A 24,049-nucleotide genomic window follows, 5' to 3' on the forward strand; every position below is an offset into this window, starting at 1 on the left:
ATAGCAGTTTGATCCATTCCAGGTTTCACTAGGGGTTTAATAAGACCCACCTGAGCTTGTTCCCTGAACACACTGTGTCTAATCAAGCTGGTAGTAAAACCTGGAACGGGTGAAGCTGCAATGCAATAGGACTCATTTCCAGGCCTGTAGCAGGAATGTATTTCACTGTACCAGTCCCAGGATCCTCACCCGAGCGGCAGGGCGCGTACTCCACAAACTCTGTGAAGTTACCGACTGACAGGAAGCAGGTCCCTGTGGCGTCGGAGCCAGCCTCGTCCTTCTGGGTCCTCCAGTGATAGTGCGGGGCGCAGGCCTGCAGGGGCAGAGGGACAGGGTAATTCAACAGACCCCTCAAAAACAAAACTTCACAGTTCTTTAGCTCTAACCACTAGACCACTATGCCGCCCACCCAGTCCCTTGGCTTGAACAATAAAACCACACCGCCTCACACCCTCCCAGTCCCTCTTCAGCTCTGCCCACTAGCCCCCACTGCCTGCCTGCCTCCCTCCCAGTCCCTCCGCTCCATCTTACCAGTACAGTGCCGTTATGGGAGCGCACAGTTGCTCCGAACCACTGATTGGATTTGAACTCTGCCTGTTCTGTGGCGTTGATGATGACTGTGGTTCTGTCCCCTGTGGGAGAGAGGAGACCAGGCATGAACTCTACTGCCAAGGAAATATGAGAAACTGTAAAAAGGACAGAAAACAAAAAAGCAGCCGAGTAGACAAAGGCACGACATCTTAAAAGTTATGGGAGGGGCAAGAAAAAAGCTTTGTCAACTAGGATGAAGTTTTAGGTTCCGTGTTCACACCCTGACCCCCGGTGACCCCTAGCCTAAAGGAATCAGCGGCCATCTGTTGTGTAACACAACCAGTAAAACATGAAACCAGATAGCAATCAGAACTGGGCTGGAGAAGACCGACTGCGCTCAGGAAGAGAGAAGCAATCCCGAGCTCCCAGCCTGTCCACAAGCATCACTCTCATTGTGGGGGAATGGTGACCTGTGCAAAGGGGCCTGCAGGGCAGATAGCTGCTCCAGCCTCCATTCACCTTCAGCCACCAGGACGGACAGATCAGGTGATCATATTAAATTCACTCAATACTCCAGGGAGCGGAAACAGGGTGGGTCTTTTTGTTTGTGTTGATTGATGATAGCGGAGCTCCTTGCGTTTGCATTCATAGTAAAAGGTTTGAAACTCGCACTAGCCCTGCGTTTCAGAACTTGCGCGTTAGGAATGTTATTCAAAACGACAAGGTGCCAGGAGTGTGAATAACCGCAGGTCCCTGGTTAGTCTCTACTGAACCGATCGCACTTCTCATCACAGCGTGAGAAAGTCACATCTGAGAAATCACACGTCAAATAAAAAATTACAGGTGCAGGAAGGAGCCATTAGCATGAAACTGCATTCACCAGGGATGGAAAGAAGACTCCTGTTGCATAGCAGTTTCCCCCATTCCAGGTTTTGCTATGAGCTTGATTAACCACAGAGTACAGGTAACAAGCTCAGATGTGTTATTAAAATCATGCTAAAACCTGGAATGGATCCAACTGCTATGAAATAAGAGTCTTATTTCCATCCCCGATTCATGCTCAGTTGCAACTAACACTAATAGTAAAAATCTCTCTGCATCTCACTAAATTCAGTAGCACCTTTCACAGGCATAATATACAATATATATATTTTTTTACCTTCAACATAAATCAAAGAAAGACAGCAGCCTGGTAGAGTTTCCTCTACCCATCAGTCATTTGAACACACTCACAATGCAGCAGCAGCTTTGACACAGACAGGTCGAATAGGGATGGCGTCCCTTTAAATCACACTCAAATACCTCCTGTGCTCACACCCCCCTTCTCTCTTTCTCCCCCACAAAGCTCTGATCACAGTTGAAGACCTCCCTAATTTATCCCTCCCCGGAGCCCGTTTAACAGTTCAGAAGGTCTTATTAAACTTTAATGGAGTTGCTCCCGAGCGCACTGGAAATTCCCCCGAAATCGTGAGCCATGTGAAAGCCTATGTGAGCTTCAGGGACCGGACTGGACACAGACAGCAGCACAGCACTACCCTGGCAGGGCAGTCTGGTGGCGAGGGCAGAGGGACAGAGTGGGTGCATCTGTATAAACAGACTCTGGTGTGTTCATTCATTCCTTCCTTCTATTGTTTTGCTCAAAGCTTTCGTCAGCGTTATTACATCACTACTTCCCTGTCCGCTTGGATTCTGTTTGGCCTTTTTTACGACCGTGACATCAGCAGCGTTCTGTGTCCCTGTCAGCTGGGCTGGGTTACACTAAACAAGACCAATTAAAAACTCCCAATGAAGTAACTGCTCAGACAAACAGTCCAGAGCCTTGACTCCTGCCTGCCTCCCACTCTCCTCTTAAACCCCAGAGTTATTGAGGCGAAAACTCAAAACGCCCCCCTCCCTCCGAGGAACACAAAGAACCCTTTTTCCAAATTCTAACCCCCCACCCCACTGCAGGGCAGAGTGATACTGCCTGCGTTGAGCCATTTGTCACCCCCCCGCCCCGCCCCTCACACCCACAGGCGGGGTTCAAAGAGAATCTGCTCTTCAGACACACTCCAGGGGTACCGGCAAGGCAGGGGGGCGATCAGTGAATAATGTCTTTAAATTTGGGGGGGTAGGGGGTTAGTTGAAAACACTAGAGAAAGGTGTCGCTTCAACACAGCTAGAGATCTGCTCTGATGGGTAGAGACAGACAGACAGACGCACAGAGAGGCACAGACAGACGAGCAGACACACACAAGCAAGCACAGGGACACACTTGCAAACAAACACATTTTGTACAGTGTAATTATAGCGTCGCTATTCCTACAATATGTAACAATTAAACGGTGATGCAAGCAATTTAAGCAGTTGGCTAAAAATAAATTATCCATAACTTTAAAAAACTCTAGGGTACAACTACTGTATAAATAACCAAGTGAAGCACAGTGAATGAGTCACGGGCCGAAACATCAGTCTACTTCACTTCTAGTTTTATCTTGCAAAAAAGTCTTTGAAATTCTCTTTAAATCACTGTTGCCCTTGAAGGATATCTACAGTCTCTGCAGTTTTCCCAGGCGTTTGTATTAATAGTAAAAGCTTTTAGCATAATTTTAATCAATCTGCTCGCCACACGGAGGTATACGATGCCTCACCTCCATGGAGAGACTGCACAAAGCTTGCTTCAGGTTCAGCAGACCACAGCGACTCAAGCAGTGCAGGGCAGGTTTAGTAAACTTAGGAGGAGCAACAGAGTTTAGAAGACATGGAAAAAAGACTTCTAGCCAAAAACGCTTGCCACTGAATTGAAGTTGTTTAGTGTTTCTACACTCAGTGCTATTGAGTGTTTAATAGGTTATGGATTTGGAGTGCAACTGAAAAATGCATGCAGAAATAAAATACCACCACCACCCCCCTCCCCTTCCTCTGCCAGTCCAGAGAAACACAAAGCCACGAGGCTCTTCCTTAGAAAAACAAACTCTTTTCTATCAGCGTGCCGCACGGCAAGGCCGTTTCTCTCTCCGTGACCCCCGACCCCGGGCCCACGCTCATTCCAATTTGTCCCCTCTGCGTATCCCGTGTTCTACCCGTCTGGCTGCAAGCTGAACGGATTCCTGTGTAAACACACAAAGCGCTCTGTGATCCCGGCTGGGGAGTTGCGCTATTCCTCCACATGTTGCAATGATTTATTTTTCTCAAGGAATCCAACCCTGAAGGAATGCAAGACATAACACCGAGGTCCTGTTGTAAATGACTCTGCCGCAGCACTTGTGACGCACAGCTCACACACCCTCGTCTCTAAGGTCGCTTTGAATAAAAGCATCTGCTAAGCGACTAATTAATAATAAGAATTATTATTTTTATTATCAACGTGTTGCTGAGGCCAGACTGCTTCCAGGATCTGGGATCCCAACAAAGCAGGATTCCAGGAAGCAGGATCACAAGCCTTCATGAGCTGGGAGTTCGCCATTACTCTTACTGATAATTCTGTTTAATTCCCCCCCCCCATTTAAAACTTTAACACGTTACCTTTGGTGTCGAACTCTATGATCCTGCAATCTGATTGGTTGCGGGCCCAGGGGCAGTAGTACACAGCTCCGCCCTCGGTGATATTCGGTTGGCTGGTGTTGGCTTTGGGAGCACCAATCAGAACGCTTACACTGCAACAGAAGAAATGACACGGCAAAGTTTAGTCCATGCACAGCGAACAGGCCCTTTCATCTACACAGCAGGCTCAATGGGGCTCAGGAGGAAATCTGTGCTTCTGAATCCGTGTGCACTTGAATCCCATTAAAACCACAACCTGATTCCAGTGCCGAACCGGTCAACGTGCAGGACATGGATCTGGGAATTGATTCCTCGAAACAAGGGGCTTGAATACCATTCGTAGCTCCAGGGGGGTCAAACAGGAAGACAAAAATAACAGCGCTGCCCTCATATTTCCCTTTTCGATAATTTACTATTTTGCCAAATCCCCTGTTGACACAGTATGTTGTAAATTACAGAAGATCATCTGCATTTTCCTTCATAAGGGCCCCACACTAAAATGCACGTTTCAGTTTTTTGATGTGGAACTCGGATAGCGAGGAGTGCTGCATGAATCGATAGAGATCGGGCTCTCCACAGAAAATCAGGTGAGGGTCGCTGGTGTCGATTTACCATTCAGAGTGGAACGAGTGTGGAAAAACAGCTGCTTGGGTTTCTGACGATTGCTGCTTTCCTGAGACTGTGGAGAACAGCGATCCACACAAACCCAAAGCAGCTCAGAGCTCAATCCGAATCACTGAATAAAAAACGGTCAATGCAACTCTAATAGCGCCAAAGAGAAAACATGCAACACACAGCTTGGGCAGGTTTAGATTACAGAGGGGAAAAAAAAAAACACACAACACTTGGCAACAAGCTTCTCTCCAGCAGAGTATCCAGTCCAACCCCTGCATCCCTAAGGGAGCCCTGCTGTAGTTCTGCTGCCACCTGATAAGTGGAACCGTGCCAGGATCGCAGCGACGGAGCCAAGCGAGTGCGCTCATCTCTCCAACCCGGGAGGGATTACTCTCCGCTGTGCACAGCTGCTCCCCGTCCCACAGCGAAAGGCAGCGCTCACTAGCCAGTCAGCCCGGGATGTCAAAATCGAGGGAAACAGCCGAAATCAATCCCGCGTGGGAGAGCGGGCCGTGCGAAGCCGGTGGCTGGGGTTTAGAACACACCCCCCAGAAAAAAGCAGCTGCTTGATCAGTCACAGATCCACCAGCGATCTGCCATGTGCTTTTTATATTGTACTGTAAAGGGGAGGAGGTGTGGAGGGGGAGGGGTGTTCTACATGTTGCATACTTCCTTCAGCCAGAGACAGAGAAACAGAAAGCTTCAAATACAAGCAGTGAAGTGCTCGTTGTTATACACGGAGTGGAGAATTCATACATTTTGTTAATTCATGGTTAGGTGGGCATGTCGACTATAAATTGTACAAGTCCTGTATTTTCCTGCACAGGGGCCTTTCTCTGATTCCAGTATTGTTTGCACCCCTGCGACAGTTAAAGAGAGAGCTGTATTGTGCTATACTGCAGATCAGTGATTAATCTTCCCCGTGATTTTACAGAGACACACGCACACAGTCCGATCGGGAGTCATACAGCAAGGCACCAACCACCACCATTCACCCCACCCACCCCAACTCCTGCCTTGTAACAGCTGAGCGTGCGAGGCAGGAAACCATGTGAGTTTCCTGTCTTACCACCACACCCCTCCCCCCCTCAGACGGGTAATAGTATAATTATTTTAAAGTGAGGTAATGGCTACAAGAGTGGACTTCAATCAGCGCTCTCTTTAAACATTTTAAATTGCAGCCTCACAGGGGCAAATCGCAGGAAAGTTTACAACCAGCGGCACTTTGAAACAGAAGAGACAGGGGCTGCTCCAATCCCACTGCAACCCAGGCTGGAGTGGAGGGGGGGGGGGGGGGGGACACGAAAAAAATCTGAGAGACAGATATAGAAATGTACTTAACTGCTGCACAGCCAACTTCCTCCCCACCCCCACCCCACCCCACCCCACCCCCCACCAAAATCATTACCTACCATTTGCAAAGTTTAAACGTTTCGTCTTTTAGGACGCAGATGTACAAACCTAAATTGATAGATTGTGGCCCAGCTGTTAAAGGCAGGGGAACAGGATGGGAGGACATGGGATCTAGTGGACTGTAGCAAGCTGGTCATACAGCCAAAGCACTGGGATACCTATTATTATTTGTTTATTTAGCAGACACCTTTATCCAAGGCGACTTACAGAGACTAGGGTGTGTGAACTATGCATCAGCTGCAGAGTCACTTACAATTACGTCTCACCCCGAAAGACGGAGCACAAGGAGGTTAAGTGACTTGCTCAGGGTCACACAATGAGTCACTGGCTGAGGTGGAATTTGAACCAGGGACCTCTTGGTTACAAGCCCTTTTCTTTAAGCACAGGACCACACAGCCTCCTACCGAGATAAGGGACTGGGAGGAAGGGAAGCGGTGTGGTTAGAGTGAAGAGAGGGGAGTGTGGGTGCAGCATTCACAGTCACAGTGTAGAACTTGAAGGGAGTGTGGGTTTGAAGTTTTGCCAGTGACAGTACATGACCCTGCAGCTAAAACAGAAGCATTGGCGCGGTGACCACTGTGGTCAGAGCTGCGGTCAGGATATCTTTGTTCCTTAAACTTGATGCAATTTATCTTTACACAGCAATGGTTTAACATTTATAAAGTGTTACTATTACATGTAAAATGTTGAAGTTTTGGACATGCTGTTTATATGGTAGAATAGAGGCATGTTCCCAGAAGTTAAACTTGCAAAAAAAAAAAAAAAAAAACTAATTATAAATGACCCCGGACAGTAATGGAACTGCCACTAATGGACATGCATGCAGCTTCCAGTATAAATTATTCCCGTCCAAGGTCAAGCATTGCCACCGGGTGATTATCAGCTGGTAATTGCATGCACCAGATATCCAACATGCTTCTCACATTTCAGTCCAGTTGATCTAAAATCAGCAGTCTGACGCGAGGTGTTATTTTGAGATGGGGGGTGACAAGCCTTCGAAGCGATCCTGCAAACACCATTCATTCATTCAGATGAACTATACGAGCAAACTGTACTCTGACTCCTGATCTTATTGTGCTTTCACCGAGGTACTCTGAGGTTCGCTTTCTTTGCACATTTGCGAGTGTCATTTATAATAATATCCCGTTCTACAAAGAAACACGAACATGCAACGTTTTTCCAACACATTTCAAGCAGTGCGTGTGTTCAAGCATTGGCTGGGTCTCCATCGCCTGCTCATTTATAAAACGTCGTGGTCAAGCGAAGCAAGATATTTTTAGAATCAAGGAGTTCCTGTTTTTCTAACACTAAAATCACATTACAATAGATTCTTGCTAATTACAAACCTGTGTGCCTAAAGGTCTTATACCTGACTTGCTGCACATAAAAGTGATCTTATAAAATGTCATGGCAGTTTAAGCAAATAGTCTATAGAGATCAGAGGTCGTGGCCATGTCAACATCTTCATCTACACAATGTGGGGAAGCTATAAAAAAGGCCAACAAGATGCTCGGATATATTGTGAAAAGTATTGAATTCAAAATTAAGGGAAATAATGTTAAAAGGACCAAGGGTCGCAGATGGAGATTAGATAAAAGGGGCATTCAGAACAGAAAATAGGAGCACTTTTTTTACACAGAGAGTCTGGATCCAACTCCCCAGTAATGATGTTGAAGCTGACCCCCTGGGATCCTTCAAGAAGCTGCTTGATGAGATTCTGGGATCAATAAGCTACTAACAACCAAAACAACCAAGATGGGCCGAATGGCCTCCCTCTCGTTTGTAAACTTTCTTATGTTCTTATGTCACAGAGCATCTGCCATCTTAATAAAGGAAGGATTTGCACATTCTAAATAAATCTTAGAGAAAAAAAAGTTTCACATAGAAAAAGAACCTCTAAAATTAAATACCTTAAAACAATTTCAGATGGCCCTGAGCAGGCAACACTGCTGCCCAACTAGGCCAATGCAATTACAGCTGGGGTGAGGTCATTTCCTGTCCCCGCAGCCAACTCCCCTCCCCAGTCTGAGACTCCGCCATGGAAAGCAATAGGAGTCTTATTCCCTGTTCATATAACAGAATTTTACAGCATCAGAAAATGCACCGACGAGGGGAGGCAACATGGCAAATCAGGGTAGACTATGGCAAATGCATCGTAGCAGCAGCATGGTAAAACAGTGAAAATACAGAGGTGCACTTTTCTAAGGGTGTGCAGCTCTTTACTTGGAACATTTTTCCCCCCAAAGCTTTAAAAAATGAATACAAATGCTTTGAAGTTAAATCTCAGGAGCACGTAGGATCCAGTCACAGAGAATCTCCAGCCAGCCACACTCCAGACAAGTGCATCCTGCCTTTGGCATTATCCATCTTTAAATCAGCAAGCAGCTTTTTTCCCCTAATTATTATTATTATTATTATTATTTATTTCTTAGCAGACGCCCTTATCCAGGGCGACTTACAATCGCAAGCAAATACAAATACATTCAAGTGTTACAATATAAGTCATACAATAAGAACAAGAAATACAATAATTCTCAAGTGTGACAAACCACAATTCAATAATACAGCAGATAATAGTGAAAGTTACATCAGGATATGATTAAGTAGTGATAGTTACATCAGGATATGATTAAGTACAAAATACTACAGATTAAACACTTGGGAGATTACAATATTCTGAGGTACAGGATTAAATGCAGTAAAATAGGGGGCAGATAAGAGCAAAATAAAGCATATTTAAATGAAGGGTGATAGTGTCCCAGGATACAACAGAGGAGTTCTACAGGTGCTGTTTGAAGAGGTGAGTCTTAAGGAGGCGCCGGAATGTGGTCAGGGACTGGGCAGTCCTGACATCTGTAGGAAGGTCGTTCCACCACTGCGGAGCAAGGGTGGAGAAGGAGCGGGCTCGGGAGGCAGGGGAGCGTAGCGGAGGTAGAGCCAGTCTTCTAGTGCAGGCGGAGCGGAGAGGTCGAGTGGGGGTGTAGGGAGAGATGAGGGTCTGGAGGTAGCTGGGTGCAGTCTGATCAAGGCATCTGTAGGCTAGTACAAGAGTCTTGAACTGGATGCGAGCGGTGATCGGGAGCCAGTGGAGCGAGCGGAGTAGTGGAGTAGCGTGGGCGAAGCGAGGTAGAGAGAACACCAGGCGAGCAGCAGAGTTCTGGATGAGCTGGAGCGGACGGGTGGCGGACGCAGGGAGGCCAGCCAGGAGGGAGTTGCAGTAGTCTAGGCGGGAGAGTACCAGGGCCTGGACCAGGAGCTGGGTAGCATAGTTGGTGAGGAAGGGTCGGATTCTTCGGATGTTGCTCAGGAAGAATCTGCAAGTGCGTGCCAGAGTGGAGATGTGCTGGGAATAAGAGAGGCAGGGGTCCAGGGTGACTCCAAGGTTTTTAGCTGAGGAAGAGGGAGAGAGTGTGGTAGATTCCAGAGGAACAGAGATAGAGAGATCAGAGGAGGGGGAGGAGGAGGGAAAGAAAAGGAGGTCAGATTTAGAGAGGTTGAGTTTGAGGTGATGCGAGTGCATCCAGGAGGAAATAGCAGACAGACAGGTAGAGATACGGGAGGAGATGGTGGAGTCAGAGGTGGGGAAGGAGAGGAAAATCTGAGCATCATCAGCAAATGTGATTAAACACTCAGGACGGATCACAGGATAAGAGATCTCTGAAGAGTAAATGAAGGGACAATTAACATTTAAATGGGAGTTTGTTTATTTTGGGATTGAAGCTCACATCTCTCCCCAAATCCCCAGAGTCTGTGCACAACAAACAGACTTCCTAATGAAGTATCGAAGACTGGGATGCAGCCTCCCTCTACAAAGTCACCGGGTCTGTAACACGGGGCTGACGAGAGACGGCCAAAAACACTTACTGTGGAAGTCGCTTCACTTTCAAATGGAACTACCATAGACTACCGGCACGTTCTTATGTTCCCCCACGTGTATCGAATTCTATGAACCGCAAGCCCATTTGTTACTGCAGACCGAAAGAGGACGTCCACAATTAAACTGAAACTCAAAGCAGAAATAAAAGCATTGCGAGTGTTTCTTTTGTTGCAGTTACAAGTAACAATAATAAAGATTATTTTCAGTAAAACAATACAGATTTCCAATCCCCATGCCCAATTTTTTTTTGTTTTGTTTTATAGCCAGCGTTGTGTTTTCTGGTTGTAATTAGCAGAAACTAAAGCTATGTAGTTATGGCCCCAACAACAACAAAATATGTCATTCCATCCCTCAGTTGCCAAGCACTGTGGAAAGTGTTACTGCCCTGGATGAGTGAGGTCATGGAGAGAAGTCTCCGTGTCCCCCAGGATTCGAAGCTCTTAATGATCATTAGGTGTTCATACATAACCACCGAGAGAATTTAAACCCATAAACTCCTGCATCCCAGCTCTAAATCACTGGAACGCTTATTACTGAGAAAATCGTAAAGACCCCAGACTTTGTTTATTGCAATATTAAAAAAAATGCCAAATTGAAAAAACCCAACACTATAAACTAAATGATTGCAAATTATGGATTTTAATATAAAAGAGAATTGCTTTCCAGTTTCCCCTTGCTTAGCGGTTTTGGGATGTGCTTGATGGTTAAATTATATCAAAAGGCCACAGACTGAACGGCTTACTGGGTACCTTGAATACATTTATTCAGACATGGAGGTTAAGCTGCAGTTTAAACCAAGTATAGAAAGAAAGAAGTAGTGATGCTGGGAGGAACGTGTGTTTATCATAATCGGATAACAAAAAAAAAAAAAAATCCAGTACCCCATCAAATTACCAAAAGAAAAAGGAGAGTTCTACACTCTTGTGCAGGGTATATTATTCAGGTCAGACCTTCCCAACACACGGGTGTCCTCTGGGTGCTTTTGACACTGTCGTTTATCAAGTCTGTTACATGAAGGAATATGGACATGGTCATTTCTGCACTGAAAACATTCAGATACTGGTATATTTAATCTTTGAAATCCTAATCCAATAGCAGTGGAGCTGCATCCAGGGAGATAACTTATAGCATTGCTGCCTGACCCCACACGAACACCCCCCCAACCCCCCCCCCAGCCAAAAACACCCCAAGTTCAGAAAAACCAGTAGAGTTGGGTATCTTTTTGTTGGAATGCACATCCTGTCCCTTGAATGAAAATCTAGACAGATACAGAATGAAGCAGTAATTAGCAGAGAGCAGAGCGCAGTGGCTCATTAAGGAAAAAAGCATTTCCTGAACAGAGAGCTGGGACAAAGTCAAACTGGGCTACTTTGCTGGCGAGTCAGCAAAGCCGTTTGATATGTGGGTGTGCGTAGTTTGGGAAACAGGGCCAGGGTAATGAGTCCAGCCGTCCCCGCTGAGTGACCGTGCCAACAGACAAGCCGCTGTAACTGCAGCCTAGCGTGAGCGCGTACTGGAGAAGAGAGTCCTGAAAGAGCCTGGAGCTGTAATCTCAGCCCGCAGGGCAGTGATCTTATCAGCAGGGTTAACGGATTGGGGTTGGGCTCGCCGACCAAGCCAGCCAGGAACAAACAGGCACCGCTCAAAGCACAATTAAAACCACGTCTGGAAAGGAAGAGCTTTGGGGTAGGAGTGTGCGAGATGCATTCAGTCAAAAGCTGCTGAATTCACTTTTTTTTTTTTTGTTTTGTTTCGTAAAAGCCTAAAATTGTTGAATGCTTTTTATTCGTTGCGTGCCTGGAGTCTCTTATTGTAATAGGAGATGCTATCTCCTGCAGTTTGACTGCTCCAACTGTGCAAAACTATTCTGTTATAACAAGAGACGCCCTCGATACATTAACTTATTACAAAATCACATGGCTTGTACTCTGCACCGCTCCCAGTCCCAGCACCGTCCCGGAGCTCAGGGAGCTGCCAGCCCTCTCTCCTCTGCAGTGCCGAGCCCCTGCACCACTCCCAGTCCCAGCACCGTCCCAGAGCTCAGGGAGCTGCCAGCCCTCTCTCCTCTGCAGTGCCGAGCCCCTGCACCGCTCCCAGTCCCAGCACCGTCCCGGAGCTCAGGGAGCTGCCAGCCCTCTCTCCTCTGCAGTGCCGAGCCCCTGCACCACTCCCAGTCCCAGCACCGTCCCAGAGCTCAGGGAGCTGCCAGCCCTCTCTCCTCTGCAGTGCCGAGCCCCTGCACCGCTCCCAGTCCCAGCACCGTCCCGGAGCTCAGGGAGCTGCCAGCGCTCTCTCCTCTGCAGTCACTCTCCCAGCCAGGAAAATACACAGCATCACCCGGGCAGCCGTGCTCGCCAGGTCCCACCAAACACATGACACGGGCTTTCAACAGGCAGACTGAACTTTACTCAACATGACTGAACAGCAACATCACTGCATATTTTCACTGCTGTTCCTTGGATATAAAGGAAATGAAAGAGCCTATCTTTCTCTGACACACCACAACAGAGCAGAGAGAGGCTGTGAAGAGAAAAGAGCCTCTCTTTCACCCATTCCAGGTTTTAATAAGAGATTAGCTCCCATGAAACGGTAACTCGATTAAACTCAGAGTGAAGCCAGGAATGGATCAAAACGGCTGTGCAAACGTGAGTCCTATTTCCAGCCCTGGTTTACAATCACACATGCGGTAGCAGCACCCTTCCTTGAGCCAGGGAGAGTTAATGAAAGCGGATGTGCGAGTCAGCCGGCCTTTGGTATACTTCTGCACACGAGAGAGGCAAACGTGTGTTGCACAAGCCTGCTTAGGGAATCCTCCCTGAGCCAAACACACAGCTCTCCAGCCACTTTCCAATCTGGAATTAGGAAACACTTAAAACTAAAGCGAACCGAATGAAAACAGGAAAAAAAAAACTGGCAAAAATCGACACAGCTTCAAATGAGCAAGCTCAGTGCAGCTTGTAATGGTATCTGAGCGAACAAGAGAGTCCACTGGCTGTACAAAGGAATAATTTACCTGACAGAGTCTAGCATTCCCTCTGTATTTTGCTTGGCACGCACAGAGCATATTCCGAACACGGGCAGCTGGAACAGTGAAGCACACTCTCTCTACAAACTCCAGACTTTGTGAACAGCTTGGCAGTCCACAAGGAAGAGGTGGATTAGCAAGCAGCTCTGTGCAGGAGGAGTTTATGAGAAGAGTTTTTTTGAGGATTGATGTAAAAATCAAAAGGCAGAAGGAGGCACTGGATCAGCACAGAAAAAATGCCAAGGAAAGGGGTCACTATATATAATGCACAGATAATGCACAGAGCCAGAGTGACTGCTGAGCAATCTGAAACTGTACACAAAAAAATACAACTGAGTACGGGAAAGTAATGCAGATTTAAAATGCATATTTAGGAAGTGGATTACAAATGAGATCATTCTCATCCAAACCTATTAAAAAAAAAAAAACGCTCAGTTGTGCTAAATTTAGGAATGCCAATTCAATGATGAACGTACCTTTTCATGATGCCCTACAACATAAATGTAGATGAGGCTACATGTGCACAAGATGTGTGTATTGTAAAGGACTCTACATAAGCATGGAAGAGACAACCTTGCACAGCACACACTACTGTATAAACCAGGGGTGTCCAATCCACTCTGGTTTAACAGGCAAAATGAGACCATGAACGACTTCAGGGTCTGGAGGGGGGTTTAATCGGTTCAATTAATCAATTTAGAACAGGACTGGGAACAGAACAGGAGACAGTGGAAGGGACAGCTTTGGACACCTCTGGTATAAGTGCTACACTTTGCAACGGTTTAGGGAAACATCCTAAAGACTAACAGCGTGAGTTGCGAGCTCTCCCTAGCGTGGTGGGGAATCTGCAGCTCTCTGGAGTGTCTCGGAGCTGTGATGACCCTTCCCGGGGTCACACTGATAAACCAGCAGGCTGGAGCGGAGATCACAGTCCAGGGTGCAGAGTGAGCGGCTGGGCCCGGCAGGGAGCGGAGCAGCCCCTTGGATCAGACGCGACTCGGGCATCACACGGAAACTTTTACAGCCTCACACAATGACTCCCATTGTCCAGACATGCCTGTGGAAACTGCTAAAAATCACCCGGCCAGCACATTCAGGGTTTAAAAATACACACCGTTTTATTGATTTTCCTGTTAAATTCCATAGCTTGAGGTTTAATCACTTCCATTATATATATATATATATAATACACACACACACACATACAGACTGCGTGCAGCATGTGTATTTCTACAGTTCAACTACTTATTCAAGTGGCCCCGTCCTGCTAAAAAAAAAATAACATTTGTGCCGCATTCCTTCAGGGTTACGTCTGTCGTACGCTCCTAACTTCATCCGAAAAGAAAAACAAGGATTTTATTGGCTTGGTTAACGTCAGCTGCTCAGCCTTGCCACTGTGTCGCTTCGTGAGACAAACCGACACGCACTCACCGCTGCTACCTATAAACCTGCACCACATTCACAGACAAAACCTATTTAAAACCTAATTGTGTGAATAAGCTGACAACTTCAATACTTCACAGCCGCTCAGCTAAATCTATATACTACTGCAAAGTAATGCGTGTGTGTGTGTGTGTGTGTCAATAAAGCTTGTGCAGGCTCAGTGGTCTTGAACGTGTGTGCATGTGTTCTGCTGTATAACCAGGTCAGGGCTGATTGCACAGTGTTCAGACCTGTAAACAAGCTCGTTATCTCCTTGCTAGCCTCCCCCTGCTCCACTCTGATAAGCCACAGAGAGGAGAGGGGTGTGTTTGTGTGTCCTGCTTAAGTATTTGAAAATGCGGTGTTCCACAATCACGATTAATAATGCTAGCTTTCTGGTGTCCGCTTTACTACATCTTCCACCGTTTCACAGGGATACCGGTTCATGGTTTTACCTACAAGAAGACTCCCGCAGCACAGCATTTTGATCCTTTCCACGTTTACACTTCTCTTGCTATTTGATGGTGCTCGCAATCATTCTGAGTGGTGCTGGGCTCTTCCAATATTTAGCTATTAAAACCACATTTGATGCGACTCACTCTTACATTAGCCAGCGTGCCTTGGTTACAAGCTCGGGTTTGTCTGAAGCTCAGGCTGGACTGCTTCTCATTTCCATCCCTACCAGCGCGGTTCGGAGCCAGCCCACCGAATCCCTGCCACGGTCGAGTCACAGAGAAGGATCAAGGGAAGCTGACAAGCTGCCAGGCTTGGCACAGGCCAGGCGCATCCGTGCAGACTGATCAATAACAGCAACGCTCTGGATCGAAAGCACGTCTACCCAGATAACACCTGTCTGGAAGTCATGTGAAAAAAATAACAAATAAAATCAAAAAGCGGGAGAGTCCGGGTAGCCATAAACAAAGAGGATAAATTCCCCCCCCCCGTGTGCTTTCTGGATTGACGAAGGTTAAAAAAATAAATAAATAAAAAGGTTTGGATGATGTAATCTGTACAGGAGGCGTTTTTGTTTTCATGAAGATTTAAATTACCATCAACAATATGGATAAGTTATCCATTCCACAGCCTCACCACCAGGGTAGGTCTCAATCCTGTTTTCCCAATTCCTTCTTAATCCATCCCCCCAGTTCCAATTCCATCGCAGGAATCAGAATTGATATTGGAGACTTCATTGTCACGATAGTTCAGTTGCTGTCGTTTGAAGCCAATTTAACTGACTAACAAACAGCGACTTCAGCTGAAGTAATTTGTTGCCACTGTGAGCAGCTCACTTTAACAGAACACTGCCAGTGGTGTTGGAATTGATTAAAAGGGAATGGGAATTGGAAATCGAGAAACAGGAATTGCCTCACCTCACCGCACCCCACTCTATTGCACTCGTGCCATTAGAAATCACCACACTGGAACAGTGCAACAAGGACAGAAAGCCAGTCGGCTCCCTGCAGAGTGCACTGCAATAGCAGGGACCCTACAGCGGACGCCCAGGCACAGCCTCTCACCGACTCCCTCCCTCCCTCCCTCTCGTGTTGCTCACAAGTCAGCTGGGATCTGGATGAGTTTAGCAGCTCAGCTCTTATTGCGCGAGTGTCTGGACTGTGCAGGAAGACAGCGTCTAAACGCAGAGGCTAGAACTACAACTTCAGTTTACCTTTAAACAGCTGGCGGAAAAGGAAGCCTTTTGGTTGGGGGGGGGGGGGGGGGGTTACATCACCACAGGGATGGAAATAAGACTCCTATTGCATAGTATCTTCACCCATTCCAGGTTTTACTACGACAAGATTGATTAGCCACAGTGTGTACAGGTAAGAAGCTCAGGTGTATTATTATTGAACTCATAGCGAAACCAGGGAATGGAGCTATGCAATGGGAGTTGCATTTCCAACCCCTGCAATAATTTGGACAAAAGCTTAAATTTAAAACCACCGAGTGTAGGCAGCATGCGCTGGCGCGGCTTGGTATGACGAGGGCTCTGGAGTTGTGCTCAGCAGTGGGGGTCTCATTGCCAGCTGGAGCACAGTACTGGTGCTGCTCAGCTGTGATGCAGGGCTGTGCAGAATGAAGAAAGGTGTGGAGGTATTGTGCAAGGGGTTCTGCCCTGTCTCTCCCCGTCTTTCCAGTGACTTCACACACACACAGGGAGAAAACCACCAGAGACCAATTGCAACACACTCGCTTGCAAATCTTCAAAAGAAAACAAAAAAAAAAAAACATATGTCTGAACAAGGAAGCTGTATTAAAGTGACGTTCACGCCATTGTGTGCTCAGACAATAGTGAGTGGGGTCTATTCACAGCAGCTATGAAAGAGCAGTGGTTTGAGTGGCTCCATATGCAGAAGTATGTTTAGTAGCATCAAGCAGAATGGAACTTAAGCACTGCTGTAAATCTTCCTTGAGTGGTAGAACCCAGACCAGAGCACAGGGACCAATTCCCCCAGCAGTAGTCCTGAATCGGGGCAGCAGTGTGGAGTAGTGGTGAGGGCTCTGGACTCTGGACCGGAGGGTTGTGGGTTCAATCCCCAGTGGGGGACACTGCTGTTGTACCCTTGAGCAAGGTACTTTACCTAGATTGCTCCAGTAAAAACCCAACTGTATAAATGGGTAATTGTATGTAAAATAATGTGATATCTGTATAATGTGAAATAATGTATAATGTGATATCTTTTAACAATTGTAAGTCGCCCTGGATAAGGGCGTCTGCTAAGAAATAAATAATAATAATAATAATAAAGTATAAATAATACACTAACAATACCAGGAACAGCTCATGCAGAGACTAACTACTGGAGTTGTACAGAGCAGGGCTTGGACCAGGACTTCCTAACCCTGGAGCCCCCTGTGTCTGCTGGTTTTCATTCCAACTTTAACAACTATAACATTATCTGTTCAATGAAGGGTTTAGTTGAGTAATTGAGAGCTCAGGTTGGAATGAAAAGCAGCAGACACATCCCCAGAACCGGGGATGGGACGTCCTGGCTGCCCTTACAATCATAGCCATCAGTTACACAGCAGCTTCATGATAAAGAAAATACAAACATACCAAATCAACAGGACTACATAAAGATGAACCGTCACTTCAGACAGACCAGACCTATTGAATGGGTGCGCAGTGTAACCTGCACAGAATTACTAGGGATAAATGGATTAAGTTTTAGACAATACAAGCTCCCCACATTTCCTAAATGCATGAATAAACTAGACGGTGGTCGAAACTTAATGTGTGAAAAGCGACAGCAAGAGATCCTGCTATCTGTTTCTGTTGTGCAATACACGGCTATTCTTTACCCAAACCAAATACCTATTTATTATTAGAATGGTCAGTTTTGATATTATGTATGTAACGCAGGCACGACAGGTAAATGTGAAGTCGGCCGACTATATTTTGAAGGGACGCGACCCCTTTAAGACTTGCGTTCAATTTGCTTGGCTGCGTTTAGGACAATACATCGTTTGTTCAAATACGGGCAATTCAACTTTTGATGTAACATGAATGACAAAGTGGAGAATATAATGAAAAAGTGATAAGAATGGGTGGGGGGAGTCAAATTAGTAAACGTGATAAAAAAAAAGGAACATTGGTTTTGAATAAAAGATAAATAAAAGTTTAACAACTTTTGAGAACTGAACTTAAATACTAAATTGTTTCAAAATGAACAGGTTTGTCTTTAAGCAACTAATATATAAATTACAAAAAATCCACGAAAACTACAAAAAGACTAATAAAACAGATTTTTTTTTAAAAAACTTTGCTTAAAAATAAATTCTTAAGTTATTGGGGATCCGTGCTATTAAAATAATGCCTTTGTATCGATGGAGCCGAAAATTCTCAAACAGAAAAAAAAGTATATTTTGGATGCGTCTTGTCGCAAATCGCACGCTAAATAAATTCTCGACAACTGAGTGAGGAAGGGGGGGGGGGGGGGGGGGGGAATCAATTACTCACCCAGAACTCTGCTATTTCATTCTTTCCGTCGCCCCCCGTCCCTCCCAAATAAAGAAAGTCAACTTTAAAATTGCACGCATATGTAAACTGAAACTCAAAAACGGGGCACTGACCTTGAGGAACCCGGGAGATAAAACTCCACTGAAAACCCGAAGTAGCTCCCGTTAGGTCCGCTGAAGAGCGTCGGTGTCTCCACGTCCAAATTAAGCCCAGAGCACAGCGGTGCTAAGACCAGCAACAGGGCAGCCAGGGAGCACGGTAATAAAAACATGCTGGGAAGAGAAGAGTTTATGAAGAAAATCAACTTTTTACAAAGTTGCGGGCTGTCTGCGCGTTCCCCCGTCGCTCTGTTTAATAATCCAGAACTAGCCATTGATAAGATGTTGAACATATATTTATACACCACAGAAAGAGGCGCACAATAAGTTTTGCGAAGTTCCTCTCTCACTAAAATTGTTTCATGTCTTCCCCAGTCAAGCACTGACTGACTAACTCGCAAACTCTCGTCCCACACTCTCTCTCGCACTCTAGTACTGGAGCAGACAGAGAGGGGTGGGCCCCCCAAAAAATAGGCGGGGCTTAAACTTTCTAATTCACAAAAAATTAGCTTTATTATTATTAAATCATTCCGTGTTTTTTTTTTTTTTAATATAATTTAATTATTATTACTTAGTAATAGATTACTTAACATGAAACGAATGTCTTTTTAATTAAGTGCTTTACAGTGACTGCTGTTTTAGATATTTTTCGGATATATCGCATTATGAATGGACGGATTGTTATTTTTTAATTATTGGATTAAATTCACTTTATTAGGCACGCTTCCCTTGTATAAGTTTTGCTTTTTCCTTTTGCATTCCCCGTAGTTTACCCTGCTTGCCATGTTTATTACTATGCTTTACCGCCCTGGATAAGGGCGTCTGCTAAGAAATAAATAATAATACCATACCTCGCTATTCTTTACAATGTTTCCCTATGCTTTAACATACCTCGCTATTCTTTGCAATGTTTCCCTATGCTTTAACATACCTCGCTATTCTTTACAATGTTTCCCTATGCTTTACCATACCTCGCTATTCTTTACAATGTTTCCCTATGCTTTTCCATGCCTCGCTATTCTTTGCAATGCTTCCCTATGCTTTTCCATACCTCGCTATTCTTTGCAATGCTTCCCTATGCTTTAACATACCTCGCTATTCTTTGCAATGTTTCCCTATGCTTTTCCATGCCTCGCTATTCTTTGCAATGCTTCCCTATGCTTTTCCATACCTCGCTATTCTTTGCAATGCTTCCCTATGCTTTACCATACCTCGCTATTCTTTGCAGTGTTTCCCTATGCTTTACCATACCTCGCTATTCTTTACAATGTTTCCCTATGCTTTAACATACCTCGCTATTCTTTGCAATGTTTCCCTATGCTTTAACATACCTCGCTATTCTTTGCAATGTTTCCCTATGCTTTACCATACCTCGCTATTCTTTACAGTGTTTCCCTATGCTTTAACATACCTCGCTATTTACCTCGCTTTTATTTTGCAGTCTATGCACGGTATGCCGTTTGGCCTGCCGTATCTCATTCGATAGCAGCATCAAGACTACGTCATGTTGTTTAGACAGGTCAGTAAACAGTCGTTTATGAGCGAGCTACTTCTGGAGATTCTGCAGAGATAGCACAGACCCCCGCCCCGCCCCCGAAGCCATTCTGTCCGTTAATTAAAACCGAGTCGCCCCGTTTCCATTAGTGAATGTAGTGAATGTTCATAATCTAATTAGTTTTCTCTGTATCTAAATACACAAACGTTATAAAACACACACACGCTAATTGCAGCGCACTGCAGGGACGGTCAATATGAATTGCTAAATACAAAGGACAGCTTGCTTGTAACCCAAAGAACAAATAGCTTCAAATTAAATGCTTTCAGTTTTTTTTTTGTTTCTGTTTCCTTGTGTTATTGGACGTTTGAAATTGTTCAGAATGGTTCTTATTTAAAAAATAAAAAATCTATCTATCTATCTACAGTATCTACCTATCTATCTATTATTATTATTATTATTATTTACTTTTACCTGTGTTAAGGTGTTTCTGCCTGAGTTAATCAATTTTATATGCCTAGATCATCTGAAGTGTCTTTATATTATAAGTGTCAGCCTTATCTAGCCCACAGCTAGTGTGTTGACAAAGTGGCAGATCACTTTGGCGGATCTAGCCTGTGTTACATGTATCAAGTGAAACTGAAGAAAAGCTCTTGAGCTAAAGAGAAAGCACTTTGGCATCATAGAGACACACAAAAACACACTGTATTGGAATAATTGCAACAAGGGCCACGCCAAATGATTACCAGCATTATAAAAGTAAGACTTACAGTAACACTGAAAGTTGAAGCATGGACCTAATACAAGCTTCCTATAGTAAAAGCAGCTCAAAGTGTTATAAAGCATAGCGAGAGCATTGTAAAGCTCAGAGAGGTATGGTAAAGTATATTCAAAACAATGGCAAACCAATTGTAGCCATGGGAAAAAAATGCTGAATTACTGTGCAAATGTACTGAACACAGCCAAGCTTGAACCCAGGTAGAGGGGCCTGGTGGGTGGTCTGCAACTCAAGCATCCCCTATAGATATATAACTCATTCAGATCAATCTGACAAATATTAACCACCGCCAGACACTTGAGCAAACAGAGAGAGGAACACAAAAGCAAGGTCGGTTACCCCAGGGGGTGATGTCATCGTGTGTGCCGATTGCACGCAGCGGGCACGGGAGCAGGGGATCCTGCAAAGTGAAATAACGGTTTAGCATTTCACTCGGCTCATTAATTACTGCGCTGCGGCCACTGGGACGGAGAAACACAGCCTTTTTAGGAGCACAAAGTGGAACTGCTGTCTAAGGCTTCTTGCTTGGTCGGTACTGTTGCTCCTGAGAATAAGCAGCGAGATTCCAGGCACAACCCTGAAAGCAAGCTGTCTCAGTTAATAAGTCAGCTGAATGATTTGTATTATAAATACTTATATGATATTTTGCTCAGCATCAAAAAAGTTAGTAATAGTTTTTTGGAGCACTCTGCTTCCCTGGCAGCACAGAGAGCATTTGGGACAGCAGTTAGTATTCATTTACCAGGCTGAGAGTTCAGCAGTACCATTATAATAGTTTCCCACAGTCAAAGCAAGGCCAAGTGTAATCAAGCACAGTGGAAGCATGGTAAAGCACAGAGAGGAGAGGTATGACGAAGCACATTAAAAAAACAAACAATGATAAACTAACCCTTATCACATTTTCCCACATTAAAAGCACAGCCAAGTGTAATAAAGCACAATTAAATAATTGTAAAGCACATGTAAGCCTTGCAAAGAACAGGTATGGGGATGTATATTAAGAAAAACATGGAAAATTTTATGACTGTGAAAAATATACCAGGGTAAACTTGCCCGAGGGTATTGTGTGTTCAGGAATGACCAGCTCCCTGCAGTGCAGTGACATCACCTCAAAGAATTCCCTGGATGACAGACTGTGAACCAGACTGCGGACGGAGTCTCTTATCAGGGATGATAAATCAAGCAGCGGGGCGAGAGTTAGACTGAATTACAGACTTGAGAAGCCCACCTCGTAGACACATCACAGAGCACTGCTCCCTGCCCAGACCCCTCCTCACAGCACAGCCACCCCCCCCCCTTGTGGGGTGCACACTTTGTGGGGGGTAACGTCTTGCTGCCTTGCACCCAGACTCTGGATCTCCGTTCCTCCTCACATCACAGACTCACACCTGACCTCAGTCCTCCGTTCTCTGGTCTTGCGTGTTCCGAGCCTCTTGTCGTTAATCTCTTTAATATTTTAATTACAACGTCAATCAGTGTTCAATTCGTTTAAGTGACGATGAGATTTATATCAGGTTCACCTCCCTCCTCTCTTGTTTTTGGATTTACTGTTTTACGAACAGCACTATAGAAATATAAGCTTGTTTTTGACACCAACATTTTTCAACGAAAATGAATTTTCTTCCATTTCTGTATGCGTTCTGTTTCTAGATTTACTGACTGCCATTTAGAGCAGGTAATATTCAAAACAAACAAGAATATAAGAGAAAGGGCAGATCCTGCACAACAATGTCAGTATAAATAAACAAATAAATAAAACACACTTCTGCAAATTAGCTGTAAACCATGTTTAGTAAAAGTGCTGCAAATTAGCTCTTGTGGTGGAATGCTTTGAAGCTTCCCCCTATAGGAAACAGCAGTGTGTTGGTGTTGTTTTCTTTTTCAAATGGGAAAAGAAGTTTCTCACGGAAACTAATCTGATTGCATTCTGAATTCTGAGTTCCGTGTTTGGAATGCTGAGGGTGTTCTGGAACACTCCGCTCTAGTTACTCAGACCTGAACATTCTGCAGTTGCTCACTACTCTTACTCACTGCTGAGGTAGGCTGATCGGTCCTCAGCCTGTCCTAATTTGGCTGTGTGTGTCCCCACTTGCAATATTGTGTTTATATATTTAGAAGCAGACTCTCTAGCGCTGGGGTATCCCAAGTAGAGTTAGCTGACTCATCCACTCATTGTGGTGGTGGTGGGGGGGGGGGGTTTCACAGCTGGAGCTCGTCTGCGGCTTCTGGAGGGCAAGTTAGACACTTCTTCACACAGAGAGTGGGGAGGGGATGGAACGGGTTTCCAAGCCACATTGTCGATGCTGAATCACTGGGGCCCTGTAAGACCCGACTTCACAAAGTTCTGAGATCAATCAGCTGCTCGGACCCGGACGATAGCCGATGGGCTGAACGGCCTCCTCTCGCTCGAGCATTTTCTCATGTTTCTGTTTTACATTCTTAAATGCAAGAGGGAGACAGAACCCTGTTAACCTGTAATATTCACACTGAAAAAAAAACCCTCTTTGATGAAGGTCTGATTGTTGATGCTGATAGCGCCCAGCCCTCAGCACCTGGATCAACGCTCAGCAGCCTAACAATAGTCCTGTAATCCCAACGAGACACCGAGCTGAGAGAGCCTTGGCAGCTAAATCCATTGTCATTGTTGCCCCTCAAAATCCCTTCAAAAGAACGCTGAATAAACACTCCGCACCGTTCCTTCAATCTGACCTGCGGGACGGGCAGTTCAAAGAGAAGCCACTTATTGTTTTGGGATTGTTCATTACTCCCTGTGCAATGACCCCACCCCCCCTGGGGAGGGGGGGTAATGAGAGACCAAGATCTCTGTGATGAAGGCCGTTGAGACTGACCGAGCCAGGAAAGTGACGCTAATGAGGCAATGACCAATTAAGAGAACGTGCCTTGTGCTTTCATCCACAGAGGGCCGGCCTCCTCTCGTTTTATCTTTATTTTCTTTAATCGTTCGGGGAACGGAATTTGGCCCCGGTACGTGTGGGGCTTGCGAGCCAGTCCTGTTTTTATAAGAGAGGTTGAAACACAGCAGTATTTTCATTATGAATACATATACAATATTTTGAGGGGTATTTACAATGAGCCCCTCTTTGTAACAGCTTCCAACTGTCCCACTAAGTAAGGCTTCAGACAGGGCCTCTCCTGAGCTGCACAGACTGATCCCCTCACACTCTCTTCAGTGCTAGCAAGAGGCAGACCTTTTTACTCCTACTGACAGAGGAGACAGTGATGCCCTGTCTGTCTGAAGTCAGGTTGGAACACATAATCCATTATTGTTATAATTTGGGAAACATTTTTAGCCTT

General features: G+C 45.3%; 1 protein-coding gene across 1 annotated transcript in view; it reads right to left on the reverse strand.

The window, feature by feature from the left end:
* LOC117966984 (integrin alpha-5-like) overlaps positions 1-18,881 on the reverse strand; it is a 46,314-nt gene extending 27,433 nt beyond the window's left edge. The window contains exons 1-4 of the mRNA XM_059013371.1: positions 18,477-18,881; positions 4,036-4,166; positions 532-632; positions 190-313 (exon numbers count right to left, since the gene is read on the reverse strand). Coding sequence (XP_058869354.1) covers positions 190-313; positions 532-632; positions 4,036-4,166; positions 18,477-18,754 — 634 coding nt within the window. The 5' untranslated portion in view covers positions 18,755-18,881. The remainder of the gene's footprint in view (positions 1-189; positions 314-531; positions 633-4,035; positions 4,167-18,476) is intronic.
* Positions 18,882-24,049: the final 5,168 nt, after the last annotated feature.

Source organism: Acipenser ruthenus, chromosome 45 (genome assembly GCF_902713425.1).
Source record: "Acipenser ruthenus chromosome 45, fAciRut3.2 maternal haplotype, whole genome shotgun sequence".
NCBI classification, from domain to species: domain Eukaryota; kingdom Metazoa; phylum Chordata; class Actinopteri; order Acipenseriformes; family Acipenseridae; genus Acipenser; species Acipenser ruthenus.